General features: G+C 35.1%; 2 protein-coding genes across 2 annotated transcripts; both read right to left on the bottom strand.

The window, feature by feature from the left end:
• Nucleotides 1-783: 783 nt before the first annotated feature.
• Nucleotides 784-1,743, bottom strand: LOC121984861 (protein P21-like). The gene is made up of 3 exons (XM_042538010.1): nt 1,471-1,743; nt 1,110-1,387; nt 784-1,032 (listed from the first exon to the last, which is right to left on the bottom strand). Exons 1-3 carry the CDS (start codon nt 1,741-1,743, stop codon nt 924-926), a joined length of 660 nt encoding a protein of 219 aa, XP_042393944.1. The 3' UTR covers nt 784-923.
• Nucleotides 1,744-3,345: 1,602 nt separating this feature from the next.
• Nucleotides 3,346-16,624, bottom strand: LOC121984860 (serine/threonine-protein kinase tricornered-like). Its single transcript, XM_042538008.1, has 14 exons — nt 16,210-16,624; nt 15,575-15,798; nt 11,293-11,467; nt 10,772-10,855; nt 10,452-10,693; nt 10,137-10,371; nt 9,753-9,832; nt 9,555-9,639; nt 8,563-8,694; nt 8,367-8,480; nt 4,372-4,419; nt 4,127-4,211; nt 3,947-4,003; nt 3,346-3,852 (listed from the first exon to the last, which is right to left on the bottom strand). Exons 2-14 carry the CDS (start codon nt 15,790-15,792, stop codon nt 3,704-3,706), a joined length of 1,704 nt encoding a protein of 567 aa, XP_042393942.1. The 5' UTR covers nt 15,793-15,798; nt 16,210-16,624; the 3' UTR covers nt 3,346-3,703.
• Nucleotides 16,625-17,235: the final 611 nt, after the last annotated feature.

The following is a 17,235-nucleotide window of genomic DNA, read 5'->3' on the forward strand; positions in this document are numbered from 1 at the left end:
AACATTCCAGTCAGTTTGTTGACTCTTCCGGTGATAGGAACAACTCGTCCTCTTCTTCGAAGACTCCGCGACTTGGTCAATATTGAGGATAGCTCACCCTCTCCTTCCTCATAGTCATGACGATTTGGTCAACATTCTACCCAACTCACCGATAGTCCAGCTTTCACCGATTACAGACAAGATCAAACACTGCTAGAGACTGAGTGTGTGTTCCCATGCCGTTAGAGATAAAGTGTTTTCCCATGCCATGGTCACATTGTCAGAGACTGAGTGCGCGTTCCGACTCTATCAGAAACAGTGCGTGTTCCCATGCCGCTACCATGCCGCCAGAGACAATGCGTGTTCCCATATATGTTGCCACCACGCTATTAGAGACTGAGTGTGTGTGTCCCACACCACCAGAGACAATGTATGTTCTCATGCCACGACCACATGTTGCCAGGGACCGAGTGTGTATTCCCATGCTACCAGAGACAATGTGTATTCTTATGTCGCCGCTACGCTGTAAAAGATAAAGTGCATGTTTCTACACCCTAAAAGACGATCACCTAGAGGTCTACTCTTTAGAAAGGTTTATGTAATTTTTCATTCATTCTCGACGTTGAAAAAATATATTTTGATACATTCATCCTTTTAATTAAAGTAATTAATTACCCCACAAATTAAATTCTCATTTAATTAAAACACTCAAATCTATCACAATCAAACATAATTGCAAATACATTATTTTGGCTTCTCGATCATCCTACACCGATCGATCGATGGATCGAATGATCTGAACTTTTCTTTATTCCTTTAACATATATAAAATTCATACGGCCGGCCGCATGCATGGATCGACGTCGTACGTACGTGTACTGTGTACTCTTATTCCTTAATTACTTTATATACGTAAAATAACGCAATAACTATTAGTTAATTAATTACGGGCAGAAGACGACCCTGTAGTTGGTGCCGCCCGGGCAGGTGAAGGTGCTCGTGGCGTCGTCCTGCGGGTAGCTGTACGCGTCCGGGCACAAGCCCTTGAAGTACCTGCCCATTGATATAAAATCAAAGCTTAACTCAAAATATAATTATTATAGTAATAAAATTTCGATCATTAGCAATACCTCGAGTAGTCGGTGGGCCCACATGATCCCTGCGTGCAGCAGTATTCCGGCGTGCGAAACACCGTGCACGGGTTGTTGCAGCCGCCCGGCGCCTGCAGCGGCCCCGGGCACTGGCCGTTGATGTCCGCCGCGCACCGGACCCCACGGCAACTGCCGTCGGTTGGGCTGAAGTCCATCGGCACGTTGAAGCCGTCGACCAACGAGATGTCGAAGAAGTCCATGTTTTGGTACTGGTTCAGCGAGTACTCCGCCAGTGTGTTGGGTGGCGACCCATATCCCTAACAAAAATGCATTTAATTAAATAAATTGGAATTAATACTGTATAGATTGAAAAATAAAAAAGGAATAAAAGAAATTGTGCCTGGCATTGGAGGAGGCCGCCGCAGTCGCCGGTTTGGCAGCCGCCGTTACCGTTGCCATCGAAGGAGCAGCCGGTGCGGGCCCAGACGCGGCCGCTGGTGGTGCCGGCGTTGACATTGATGGACCACGTCTGGCCGGGGTCCAGCTGCTGGCCGCCGCCCGGGGAGGCGGCAGCCCACACGGTGTAGGAGCATTGGTTGACAATGTCGAAGGTGGCGGCGGCTGCGAGCCGCCCTCCGCAAGCGAGGGGGAGGAGGGAGAGTGATGAAGCCATTCGATACGTGTGTATCATTTGCTTTAGGAAGAAATGGCTACATCGAATGGGGTATTTATAGCTAGAACAGAGCCGACCCTGTCAAGGTGGGGCCGCGCACAGGGCCCAACCTCCGGCGTGCCTTTTATATATATATATATATATATATATATAATTTTATTAAAAATATTCTTTTTTTTAATAACTAACTTTTGTGAAACTTAAAATAAATTTAAGTTAATATTATTTTTCTATTCACGTTAAAAATAATTCCAAGATTTATTAGTAACTCCACAAGCGAAACAATCTTTAGAGTTCGAGACTCAGCTGCGACATATTATTATAAATTTTTCTCATTATTAATTTTCTCGGTTGTTTTATATAAAAAAATATAATTCTCTTTAATCCTACATTTTAGAATTGATAATATTATAATCAAGAATCTTCTATAAATATTTTAGATTGACAATGTTAAAAAAATATACTTTTCTTAGTTTTTTTTACTAAGATAAGTATAATATTAAATTAAATTAATTTTTTTCATAGGAAAGTTGTAAGGGTGACACTCGAAAATCCAAATAATTCGGATTTTCAAAACCTAAATAATTTAGATTTTCAAAAGTCAAGTACTTTACCTTAATAACTCTATTTTAGTATTTTAATGCTAAAATATTTTAATTAATATAATTTTATTATAAAGGGTCAATGTGATTTCAATGTATTATATTATACACGCGATGCGTGTGCACGATCACTAGTATATATATATATATATATATATTTTAAAATAAATGTTAACAAAATAATATCCTAAATTACAAATATCTAATTATAAATTCTAAATTATATATTTTTTTTACATAAAACCCTTTAAAAATTAGGACCAGCCCGAATTAGAGATCGAATTAAGGATCAAAAATATTGAAAAAAGGAATTATTTAGTTAAAAAAAATAAAAATATTAAATTTACTCGGCAATATAAGAAAACATCAAATTAAAAATTAAATATGCACACAAAGGTGGACTGTCATTTGATGAACTAGAAAATTTGTTCGTTGGATAATTGACTTCCTTCATTGAGGAGTGGAGTCAATTTGTGACAGACTTTCCATGCCTCGAAGAATTTTAGCAAAAGTCTTTTTATTCTACACGTAAAATTAAGCATTTGTTTCTTTCTAGTTAATTTCCAATATCCAGATTGAAAAACTCTCCCTTTTGTTTGTTTTTCTACTTAATTTCCACGCAATTTTTTTCCAACTTTGTTCCTTCGCTCAATATCGTTTTTCACGAGTAAAACAAAACAAAACAAAATTAAATAATAGCAGGGAAATATTATATTTATAAATATATTGACGTATTTGATGGGGCACAAAGAATTAATTAATCTTATAAACTATATTGTGGAAAGATTTGATGACCATGACTGGAACCCTTTTTATGTTGCGTTATTCAGCGTTTTCAAAGTCTAAAAGTTCACATTCACCGTGTGTAACGTGGTTGAATGGAAAAATGGAGCAATTTAAATATTAAATATTGGATCTGATTAATGTAATTTTATCCTTCTCAACTCGTACTAATTAGTGGGATTTATCGTCTCAAACCGCACAATAAATTCATCGTCTCTGATGACAAACTATAGACACAATGAATCTGTATTACTAGAGAGGGAAAAAATGAAGAAAAATTATCTATGCACAATTTAAGTTTTACACAGATATGGCACAAATCAAAATTTAAGTAGTTAACATCTGTTCGGTGGTTAATCCACACCCGAACAGAAATTACTCGCGTCAGCTTCGATACATTGTTACAAAATAAAAGAATCCGAGACTAACTTCGCACAACTAGATCCATAAATTTACAGGTAACTTGCTCCTTTTATGTACAAAATGAGGAATGAAATAAACCCCTTCACGCGCCGCCGCACCAAAAGCTTCTTTGTTGCTTGGATATTAACCAGTAGCTCGCTCAGCCCTTAAAGCTATCTGTATCGAGAATGGGGTTGATCGAGAGAAGAACTGCTGGAATGAGAAGATGACTCAATGTTCTCAGGGACCTCCATTTGAGTCGGCAGTAATTTGAGAAAACTTCCTTGGGCAGGCAGATTTTGATTTGAGGACGGGTCTGTGTCTGTGTATCCATCGGCATGAATAAACCTATGGGTCAATTTCACGAGGCAATTCGACTAACTGATTAGGAAAAGGGAAACAAGGAGGTCGTTTACCAAATAAGGATTTGATTGTTGGCCTCTTTGGCTTATTACTTTTCTTCTTTAATTCAGCTGTATAAGAATGAGAAGAAAAATGAAAACATCATACTTCTCTCCCACTCGACCTTCTTCGAATATATCCTCTCGGCTTTATAAAATTAAATCTATTAAACAAAATGAGCGTAAAAGACTAACCAATTCCTGAAACTTCGTGGTCATTTACGATTTCAAAATTTTTGTATGTGTAACCGACAAAGTTGACATCCTTGGATGGAAGCATCTGTTTAAAGAGAAGGAAAAATAGTTCAGGTAAGAGATACCACAATTAAATTGTACAAAATCTTATCCGCTTATCATTGAATATTCGATCTACAACTATTATGAACTAAAAAACAGAATTACAGGAGATAATTATGGGCAATAGTAAACTCAAGAAATACCTTTCTCCATGGGCCAGACTTTGAAGAAGTCTGAATGGGTGTTGACGTCTGCATCAAGAGACAATAAGATATATGTCATTTGAAGTGCCCAATTAAAGATACAAAAGAAGAAAAAAAATGCTTGAAAAATTTTAAATGATCATGAAGTTTTAAAAGAACTCCTTGGTACAACAAGGATGACAACAACAACCATGCTTTATCCTACTATGTGGGATCGGCTAAACGAATCCTTCTATGTTATTGGACTCTATCCCCTACTATATCATCATCTATACTTAAATAAATTTTATGTTGTTTTATTGTTACTAACTAAGTCTTTTTTAGTATTTTTCTTCCTTGTTTGATGTGCGTATTTGTCATAGTTTCACATTGCCTAACCGGAACATTTATGGGTTGTCTAAGTACATGTCCATACCATTTTAAACATATCGCTCGGAGTTTTCCCCTGAATAGATGCAACTCTTACTTTCTCTCTAATCCTCTCATTTATTATTCTATTCATCTTCATATGTCTACACATCCACCTTAACATCTTCATCTCTGCAACTCTGATCTTCTACTCATGTGCTCAAGCCATAGCTTAACATTCAATGCTATATAACATATTAGGTCTAACTATCGTTTTGTTAGAGGTACTTTACGATCATATAAAACATCTGACGTTCTCCTCTATTTCAATCATCCTGCTTGTATTCTATATAAAACATCTCTCTCAATCTCTCCAAGGTTTTGTAAAAAATGATCCTAAATACTTAAAGTTCTCAATTCCAACAACTCATCTAATATTGCTAAACTTAAATTTCATATATTTTATCTTTTCTCTACTAAGTCTAAAACTTTTCACTTCTAGTATTTCTCGCCAAACTTCTAATTTAGCATTTATCCCTTCATGTGTCTCATCTACCAAAATAATATCATTTGCAAATAACATGCATTATGGTACTATATTTTGAATGTGTCTAGTGAGTTCGTCAATGATCAGTGTAAAAAGATAGACTTGGAGTCGATTCTTGATGTAACTCTATCTTTATTAAAATTCTTCAGTTAATTCGCCATAAATTTTCACTCTGGTCGTTATATCCTTATATATAACCTTAATTAGTTTAATATATGCTATGCTAACACCTTTCTTTTCTAGAATTCTTCATATAATTTCTTTTGGAACAATATGATAAGTTTTTTCTAAGTTAATGGATACCATGTGTAAATCTTACTTTTACTGTTGATACTTTTCAATTAGTTGTATGAGAAGATGTATAGCTTCTATTGTTGACCTTTCAAACATAAATCCAAATTAATTTTCAATCACCATGGGCTCCTTTCTTAATCTTTTTTGAATTATTCTTTACCATAGTTTTATGGTATGACTCATTAGTTTAATACCCTTATAGTTTGTACAATTTTGTATAACTCCCTTTTCTTAAAGAAGAGAACTAGAGTACTTACCCTTTATTGATCAGACATTTTTTTTTATTTTCAATATCATGTTAAATAATTTTGCAAGTCATTCAATACCTTGTTTCCCTAGACACTTCCATACCTCTATCAAAATATCATATGGTCCAATGACTTTTCCATTTTACATTTCATTTAAAACTTGTTCTACTTTTGAAGTTTGAATTTTACGATAAAAATTTAAATTTCTACTCATTTTACATACTTAAATTACCTAAGTTAAATTGATCACTTGAACCTTCATTAAAATGTTGATGAAAATACCTCTTCTACCGTTCTTTTATTTCTCTATCATTTACTGGTACCCTATTGCATTCACCTTTAATACATTTTGTTTGGATAAGATCTCTTGTCTTCTTCTCTCTCACTTTAGTTATTCTATAAATGTCTTTTTTCCTTCTTTTGTATCTAATTTTTTATATAACTATTCAAAAGTTTTATTTTTTTGCTTCATTCACCGCTTTTTTAGTCTATTTCTTGGCCATTGTATTTTTTTTTTTAAATTTTCCTGCGTCTTACAAATATATAATTCCTTATAGGTTGTTTGTTTTTTTTTCTTCACTTTTTCATGTACTTTCTCATTCCACCACCAAGATTTTTTACTTGATGGTGCATGCCCCTTTGACTCACAGAATACACTCTTCGTTATTATTTTCATCTTTAATATTATTTTATTTCATGTCGTATTAGAATCGTCGTATATTTCACCTAATGTTGGTACTCCTACCTTCTCCTTAAATATATTTTGTTTTCCATCCTTTAACTTCCACCACTTAATTCTAAACGTCGTATATATTTTCCTATTGATACTATGATTAAGGCGTATATCTAACACTACTAATCTATGTTGGGTAGTTGAGCTTTTCTCTAGGGATGACCTTGCAATCTTTACAATTTTTTCTATCCTTCTTTCTAACTATAAGAAAGTCAATTTGTGATTTATTATTCCCACTTTTAAATGTGATCAAGTGTTCTTTTTCTTAAAAAAAATGTATTAGCTTGATAAGGTCATATGTTATCACAAAATTCAATATAATTTTCCTTTCTTCGTTTCTTATTCCAAACCCATAACCCTATGCATCTTCTCATATTCATTTTTTTCTTCCACATGCCCATTTAGATTGTCTCATATTAAAATCATTTCGTTTGGCGAAATATTTTGTAATACTTCATATAAGTTGTCCCAAAATCTTGATTTGATATCTTCATCTAATCCTATTTGATGTGCATATATGTTAATTACGTTCATAGTTTCTTTGGCCACTACTATCTTGAGAGTTATAATGCTATCCCCTTTTCTAACTACTCCTACAACTTCATCCTTTAATGAACTATCTACAAACTATCCACTCTATTTCTGGTTTTACTCTTTCATGTGTACTATAACTTAAAATCCGAGTTCTCTATCATTTTTGTCTTCTCACCTACCCATTTTTTCTCTTATACACATAAAATATTAATTTTTTTTTTAATCATCGTATCTACTATTTTCATTACTTTAACAGTGAGAATTCCTATGTTCCATGTTCTACATATTAGACTATTAGTTTTCCTATATTTTTTGTTCTTATCCAACTCATGGTATGAGAACTCTTGCCTATTTAACACTATACCTAAGTTCTATGTAGCGGTCCTTGCAGATACATTACAGTTAGACCATGCAACGTGAACTCTTGCATATTTAGCATTACACCTGAATTATAGAGATGTAGTAGTCCTTGCTAATATGTTCTTGCAATGCGTTCCTTCCGGGGAATACTCTAGCATTATCACAATAGTTTAAATGTTTAATAAATCTATTCATTGAACATTTATCATAGTTTAACGCTGGCTGACAGCCTAATGTAACACTCCTCCTTTATGCAGACTTGGGACTAGCCATGACTTCTTGATACAACAAGAAAAACCAATCACACTTCTGAGAAAAAACTAAAGCGGTGTTTGGAATCTTCTTAGTAAGGGAAAAGATAAGAAAGGATAGGAAAAGGAATGGGAGGAGAAGCTCCTATGTTTGGATGTTGTTGATTAATGCCCTGTTCACTTGGGGAAATGAACTAAAGAAAGGAAAAGAAATAAATTGTTTCCTCTGTTTTAATTAATTTGAATCCTCTTACATTACCCTCAACATAAATAGTCAAAGGATTATGTGTGTGTATGAAATTTCTTTTCTTGTTTATCACTATCCAAGTAACAATGAGTAAATTAAACCCGATTTCCATTGCTTCTCTTCTCTTCATTATATGAGCTCCTTTGCCTTCTAATTCTCTCAAAGTAAAGAAATGATTGGGAAAGGCGAGGACAGGAATCTTTTTATGATGAAACTATCTTTATGTTAAAGCTAACAAAATAAGGATATGGCCGACCCAAGTAACAAGCAATATTAGCAACATTTCATTGTTCCCATGAAAAGCAGGCAAGCATTAGAAAGCAATAGCATATACGATATATTGGAGAGGAAAGAAAACAATTCCCTGGATGAGGTAAGATTCTAGTTGCCTAAAAAATTGACACAGATTCAGCGTGTTTTCAGATTTGTATACCTCTTCAAACTTCTCAAAGTTTTGAGTATCCAGTTCATCATTGACTTCTGGTTTAAAAGCAGCTTCTGTGTGGTACAGTCTCTCCCATTGCATGCCTCTGAACCATGGGTGTGCCTGAAATCAACGCTGTTGCACCTAATAACAAGTTTCCGTATGGATTATATCAGCTGGCAACAAAAAACATAAATATGCAGACCTTTATTTGCTGGGCGCCTTTGGTACCAAGTCTATGTTCCACATTACACAGGAGTCTGCCGATAAGATCTTTAGCTTCAGGCGAAAGTTTTGCCTCTTCAGGGAACTTTAAGTGGTTTCTCCAATTTACAATCTGTTATGCAGAAGTGAAACCACTATAAGAAATGAAAAATAAACTAAAATCCACAATGACAACGGACATTCTATCTCAACCGCAATTTTCTCATATGCAGTTTCCAGGGGAATAATGAATACGACTTTTGAACTGCTAAAACCAACACAAGTAGAGCCATCCTAAATGTCAATATGACTGCCACACCATTGTGCCAACAGTAGCAGCATAGGGCAAGTTTTAATAATTTTAGGTGGAATGGCTGAATATACAAAGAAGTTCAATGCAAGGACCTTCTATTCAGATGGATGTGATGCAAGAAACATTCTAATAGGTTTAAAGGCACATCATGAGGAGCTTAATAGTCACATATGAATCCACTTGAGAGAATTAAAAGGCAAAAGTAAAGGAAACAAAGGACCAAAGTAAGATTGAGAAGAATATTAGTTACTGATGATAATCATAGTAAGTAACATATAATGCTTAGAAAAAATGATTGTGGGAACAAAGCGGATCAGGATATGCCCTAACATCAGAATAGGCCTCCTAATTCCAATAAAGAGGTCAGAAAAATGCAGCCGTTGAGTTGTTGATCGAAGAACAGTATCAACATAAGGGAAGGCATGCCATCTTAGGAAGAAAGCTCAAAATAGAAACACATTTTGTTAAATGAATCTTCTACCTGAAGATCTAACATAACTAAAGCACAAAGGTTACAACATAAAAGCAACAATCTTTTACCAGAATCAAAACTCAAGAAATAAGCTAGAGATTAAAAAAATCAGGTTCTTCATTTTAGATGTGATGCAAACTAAGACAAATTATGTTGACCAACAAACATCTGGTGGTAGGGAAAACCCTGCAATTTTCATGACACACACCTTCCTACATGTGGACATTGGATCTTCTGAATAAAATGGGGGATAACCCACAAGCATCTCATACATAATTGCTCCAAGTGACCACCTAAAAAACAGTACGAGATTCAAGAGATTTTTACATACATACACACACACACACACACATATACATATATATATATGTGAGAACGAAAAATTTAAGAAAAAGAAGGATCTAACCAGTCACACTCCATTCCATATCCTTTCTTGAGAAGTACTTCAGGAGCAATATAGTCTGGTGTTCCAACAGTTGAGTAAGCCTGGAAACATTACTAAAGATATTGAAACTAAATGACAGTAACATAGTTTGTATTTAAGACAAAAATGTTTACAATTATATTCAATATGTGACACTGAAAACCCAAACCTAACACACAGAAGGAATCTAGTTTTCTTGATTATCAATCGTGCGATGAATTTGTAAATTTATTTGTACTACTTATTCTGATAAATAAATTAAGAAATGTAAGCGCTTTTGTCAAAATTAAGTACAGGCATAATAAGCCCACTAATACAATGATTAATGTGAGATCAGAATACAAAACATTTTTAAATGAATATTACCAGCATTCGTCTATTCTTTTGCCAATGTTGCAGTTGTTCCTGTTGACTACGTCTTGGAGTGGGAGAGACACTAGGCCGTTCATCATCCAAAGTAGACTTGCTATTTCTTCCTGGTGCATATTCAGGTTCACTAAGATTTGGAAAACAACTACTATCCAGAGGTTTGCATAACCCAAAATCAGAAAGTTTCATATGCCCATGTCGATCCAACAACAGGTTATCAGGTTTGATGTCCCTATGAAGAAAAAACCATGGTTATTTAATTAAAATACCGTCGAGAACAAAGATAAGTATGAACAACAGGAACAAGCTTACCTGTGAATGTAGTTATGCTTGTGAATAGATTCAATAGCTAAAACTGTTTCTGCAATATAAAACCTGGCCTCGTTGTCTGTCAAAGTATCCTTGCGCATAAGTAGAGTCATCATGTCACCCCCAGGAAGATACTCCATGATGAGATATAAATATTCATCATCTTGAAAAGAGAAGTAGAGTTTAACAATGTAGGGACTGTCCACCTCCGCAAGTAAATTTCTTTCAGCTTTGACATGCTCAACCTACAAATTTGTGCAAATAGTAACAAAAAAAATTGATGATGTAACTAACACGATTAGATGAATGAGCATATAACATACCTGACCCCTACGAAGCATTTCAGATTTTTTAAGTTTTTTCATTGCATAGACATTTCCAGTTTTTTTTCCTTTACATATTCTGACCTGCATGATAATGATGGAGTCTGAACAATCTAATAAGAAATACCACAAAGGCTAGAGAACTAAAAGAAAAAGTGTTTGAATCAAATGTCACATATCCACAATCTTTTTGTTTGACAAAGTTAATTTTGAACCAATCCATATTTAGGTGTTTAGCTAATAGCTTTGGCAATAATCAATGTAAATATATAGTCTTTAGGTATTGATCTTACATAAAAATGATGCTAACAAATAGCCAACTTCCATCAATCCTCATGTGCTATTAGAAGTATTACTAAAAAACAAGGCTGATATACATGGTAGTATTTAATTAGCAAACCACTATTGAATAAATGAAGCCAATAGAAACCATATGCAGCAGTTGAAAATAATTTTTTCATCCAAACAGATCCATGACAGATTGTATATATAAAAAAGTAAAACAAAATTGATGAACTTACTTCCCCAAATGCCCCCCTCCCAATAATAGTCAAAAGTTCAAAATCATCCACACCCATTTTATGTCTTTGAAGTCGCATATATTCTGTTTCTTTTTTCTCTAAACTCTTCAATATGTTATTCTGCTCTTCCTTAGAAACTTTTGCATCAGCAAGCTTCTTCTCCAGCATCCAACGTCTGCAGTTGTCATTTAATTAAATAGAAAATAATTTATTGTAGATTAAAAGAGTGCACAAACAAATTAAAATTTAAACGTATGAATGTAAAATTGTTTCATAAACAGAACACATGAGAATAAAGAAACAGATGATGTCAAGTCATACTCAATTGAGTGTTTGAACTCTTCTAAATCTACTAATGGACCTTAAACCATTATTGAGCTTTATGCAAGATTATATTGTTTGCAATACCCAAGTTATTAAGAATCTCAAATCTCTTTAATTTGTCAAGTAGGAATATCATGATGAATACTAAAAACAATGGTAAGCTAAAAACAATAAAGCGAATCATCAGTTGTGACGACGCAAACTCCGCCCATGATGACCGGTCATGGCCGGTCCCAAGCCCGGATAAAGGAGGAGGGTTGCGTTAGGTTGCCAGCCAGCGTCAAACTATGGCAAATATTCAATGAATGAATCCATTAAACTATTGTGCTAATGCTAGGTTGTTTCCCAGAAGGAACGCGTTGCAGGGTCCGACTGTAACATCTCGGCAAGGACCGCTACATCTCCAGAACTCGGGTGTAGTGATAAATATGCAAGAGTTCGCGTTACAGGGTCCGACTGTAACGTCTTAGCAAGGACCGCTACATCTCCATGAGAACTTGGGTGTAGTGTTAAATAGGCAAAAGTTCTCACACCATAGGTTAGATAAGAACAAATATGATAGGAAAACTAATAATCTAAGATTTGGAACATGAAATATAGAAACTCTCACTGGTAAATCAATGGAGGTAGTAGATATGATGATTAGGAGAAAAATTAGTATTTTGTGTGTACAAGAGATAAAATGGATAGGCGAGAAGGCAAAGATGATAGAGAACTCGCGTTTTAAGTTATGATACACTGGAAAGAGTAAAGCAAGAAATGGAGTGGGTATCATTGTAAATAATTTGTTAAAGGATGAAGTTGTAGGAGTAGTTAGAAAAGGGGATAGAATTATAGCCCTTAAGATAATAGTGGCGAAAGAAATTATTAACATAATTAGCGTATATGCACCACAAATAGGATTAGATGAAACTACCAAATCGAGGTTTTGGGAGGACTTAGATGAAATATTACAAAATATTCTACCAAATGAAATGATTTTAATAGGAGGTGATCTAAATGGGCATGTTAGAGTGAAAAATGAGGAATATGAGAGAGTACATGGGAGTTATGGGTTTGGAACGAGGAATGAGGAAGGGAAAACTATATTAGATTTTGCGATAACATATGACCTTATATTAGCTAATACGTTTTTTAAGAAAAGAGAAGAACACTTAGTCACATTCAAAAGTGGGAATAATAAATCGCAAATTGACTTTCTTATGGTTAGGAAGAAGGATAGAAAGATTTGTAAAGATTGCAAAGTCATCCCTGGAGAAAGCTTAACTACCCAACATAGGGTAGTAGTGTTGAATATACGCCTCAAACATAGTATCAATAGAAAGAAAATATATACAATTTCTAGAATTAAGTGGTGGAAGTTAAAGGATGGGAAACAAAATATATTTAAGGAGAAGGTAGAAGTACAAACATTAGGTGAAATATACGATGACTCTAATACAACATGGGATAAGATGGTATCAAAGTTGAAAATAGTAGCTAAGAGTGTACTCGGTGAGTCAAAGGGACATGTACCACTAAGTAAAGAATCTTGGTGGTGGAATGAGAAAGTACAAGAGAAAGTGAAGGAAAAACGAATAGCTTATAAGGAATTATATATTTGTAAGAACGAGGAAAATTTAAAAAAATATACAATAGCCAAGAAAGAAGCTAAGAAAGTAGTGAGTGAAGCAAAAAATGAAACTTTTGAACGGTTATATCGAAAATTGGATACAAAAGAAGGGAAAGAGATATTTATAGAATAGCTAAAGTAAGAGAAAGGAAAACAAGAGATCTTAGCCAAATAAAATGTATTAAAGATGAATGTAATAGGCTATTAGTAAATGATGGAGAAATAAAAGAGCGGTGGAAGAGGTATTTTCATCAGCTTTTTAATGAAGGTTTAGGTGACCAACTTAACTTAGGTAATTTAATTAGGTCAAATGAGTATAGAAATTTTAATTTTTATCGTAGAATTCAAACTTCAGAAGTAAAACAAACTTTAAATGAGATGCACAATGAAAAAGCCGTTGGACCAGATGATATTCTGATAGAAGTATGGAAGTGCTTAGGGAAATAAGGTATTGAATGACTTACAAAATTATTTAACATGATATTGAAAACGAAAAGAATGTCTGATCAATGGAGGATAAGTACTCTAGTTCCCTTATATAAGAACAAGGGAGACATACAAAATTGTGCAAACTATAGGGGTATTAAACTAATGAGTCATACTATGAAATTTTGGGAAAAGGTAATAGAAAAAAGATTAAGGAAGGAGACCACAGTGACAGAAAATCAATTTGGGTTCATGCCTGGAAGGTCGACAATAGAAGCTATACATCTCCTTAGACAATTAATTGAAAAATATCGGGAGCAAAAACAAGATCTACACATGGTATTCATTGACTTAGAAAAATCTTATGATAGAATCCCAAGAGAAATTATATGGAGAATTTTAGAAAAGAGAGGTGTTAGCGTAACATATATTGAACTAATTAAGGATATGTATGAGGATGTAACGACCAGAGTAAAGACTTCAGGCGGAGTAACTGAAGCATTTCCAATAAAGATAGGGTTACATCAAGGATCAACCCTAAGTCCTTATCCTTTTACACTAATTATGGACGAACTCATTGCGCACATTCAAGACACAGTACCGTGGTGCATGTTGTTTGCAGATGATATTATTTTGGTAGATGAGACACGTGAAGGAGTAAATGCTAAGCTAGAATCTTGGAGGGAAACACTAGAAGGGAAAGGTTTTAAGCTTAGTAGATTAAAGACAGAATATATGGAATTTAAGTTTAGCAATATTAGAAGTAATGAAACAATTGGTAAGATAGGAGAGGACGAGTTGCCCGGAACCGAGAGATTTAAATATTTAGGATCATTTTTACAAAATGATGGAGGAATTGAGAGAGACGTCTTACATAGAATACAAGTAGGATGGGTGAAATGGAGGGGAGCGTCGGGTGTTTTATGTGACCGTAAAGTACCTCTTAAACTTAAAGGTAAGTTTTATAAAACCGCTGTTAGACCTGCTATGTTATATGGAGCTGAATGTTGGGCTATGACTCAAGCACATGAGCATAAGATGAGAGTTGCAGAAATGAGGATGTTAAGGTGGATGTATGGATATACGAAGATGGACAAAATAAGGAATGAGAGCATTAGAGAGAAAGTCGGAGTTGCATCTATTGAGGACAAACTCCGAGAGACACGTTTAAGATGGTACGGACATGTACTTAGACGACCAATAAATGCTCCAGTTAGGTGATGTGAAACTATGATAAACATGCATATCAAACGAGGAAGAGGAAGACTAAAAAAGACTTGGTTAACAACAATAAAACAAGATAAAATTTATTTAAATATAGATGATGATATAATAGGAGATAGAGCTCAATGGCGTAAAAGGATTCATACAGCCAACCCCACCTAGTGGGAAAAGACTTGGTTGTTGTTGTTGTTGTATCAGTTGTGACGACGCAACATAATTATCTCAAAGGCATAAGTGTGCCCTTTTCTTCTAGATAATTGATGGGAACAAAATAATTGACAAAATTATTATAGCAAGCTACATAACCAAATGCTATTTTACTTATCAGAATATTTCATGCATTTACTCGAGAAAGATAAATAGCTAACACGCTCCAAGCAAAAATGGAATGAGTTATCAAGGTGTAAGTCTATTTGATGATTCAGGTTAATAATGGAACAACATATGAATGGAACTATCTGAATCTTCAGTGTTCTCATAAATGTATGTCTCACATCCTAGACACTGAAACTAGAGAAATAACACAATTAGGAATCAATCAAATCCAATGAACTTCAAAATGTAAAACTCAGAAGAGAGCTTAATCAGATCTAATTGATGATAGGTTTCAAACTATCTTTCCTGAAATTACAATTTTCTAATGATATTTAGCCAATGCATATCTATTTAAACAGAAATTTGTGAGCAAAAAAAAACCTCTCCTTGCGGTCTTGCAAGGACTTCATCTGATCCTTGTAATGGTTCTCGATGTACTGCTTTGCTGCGGTAACTTTCTGCTTAGTGACATTTGAAGGCGCATCCTCAATTGGAGGTTTCTGCAGATCCTTTGCACATCCAGCTTCCTTCTTAGCCGGTCCAGGCTTTACTTTCTCCTTGGGTTGTAATCTATTGAACCAGCTTCTGGCAGAATCCATCTCCGGCTGCAACGAAAAACACTCTAGGGCCATTATCAACGATTAACTAAGCCACAAAGATCTTCTGGCATTCAGAAGCTCACAATTAAAAACCACCAAAAAAAAAAAAAAAGGTACTTAAAGTAAGAACCCCAAGACCCAAACTTTCCACTCCGAAATCCACCGTAGAAACAAAACGAGAAGCAAAATGAGAAAATTAACAAAACATACCAGTTGCCCAATCTAAAAAGCGAACAGCGAAACCTCAGTCCAGAACAATTAAATCCCTACTAATTCTTAGTTTCCCTTCTGCAATCCCCAATAAACTCTAGAGGACGACAAAGATCCAGAATTTTTTTCAAGGAATTTCCGCTTCCGTTGACCATAATTCACGCAAAAGAATAAAAAACAAATAAAACAGCAGGAACAAATACCAACCTAGATCTGCAACTGGTCGACGGATTGGAAAAAATTTTCGCCCTTCGGATCTCGAAAGCGTTGCTTTCACTTTCCGCAGCTAACAACTGTCTGCTTTCCTTCTACCTTCCTACCACGACGGGAATCATCGCACGGATATATAGCGGCCATTAATTGCGGCCACACTTTGAGAGAAGAGAGCACACTTTTCTCATTAGCCGTGTTTTGCACATTAGCCACTTGATTCACTATATTTGCACATTAACCACTCGTATATTCGAGCAATGACAAAGGTAGTTTCCCGCGGCCGGCGGCAGACGAACAAGAGAGACGGAGTTGGAGGCCACGCCGCCTGATGTCGGAGGAAGGGCGGCGAAGGGGCGTGCGGTGGGGCCCCGTCGCCGTCGAAGCGGTCCAAACGCGTCGGTTCAGTCATGGTCGGCAGGGAAAGTAATAAATAGACCGGCTTATTTTAAATCCAATCGGCCAGGAACTTCATTAATTGGTAATTTACAAGTCAGGAATCCGATGGAAGGGGCTGGGCCCACCTGACCTGTCCCATATTTAACGTTAACCGTTCATAGTAAATGAAGGCCAAATTGGACGGCTGAAATGGGCCCTTAAACGGAGACGGAGGTCCATAAAACTCATTTCATTGAGACATACAAAAAATCATAATTAATATTGTCGCAATTAATAGTGAAACTAATTTATTAAACTAACCTCGTGCAAAGTACTCTTCCAACACGTGATATTATTTTTATAACCCATAATAATAAAATATTATAAATTTTCTCTCCTATTTTGTCCTTGTTGAACAAAACAATCTATTTTTTTTTAAGGATATTGCTAAATGGTCAGAATCTGGCCAATTAAAATATATGCATGCATGCATATGTATGGGTATTTTAGTAATTTTATATGGCCACATTAATTATATGCATGTCCATGCATGCATTTTAATTGGGAGATAGAGATTTCTAACTGGCCAGATTCTGGCCAGCAAAATTTACTTTTAATGCATTCAATCATTCTGGAGTTATCGAT

The sequence above is a fragment of the Zingiber officinale genome, chromosome 5B (genome assembly GCF_018446385.1).
Source record: "Zingiber officinale cultivar Zhangliang chromosome 5B, Zo_v1.1, whole genome shotgun sequence".
Taxonomy (NCBI): Eukaryota; Viridiplantae; Streptophyta; class Magnoliopsida; order Zingiberales; family Zingiberaceae; genus Zingiber; species Zingiber officinale.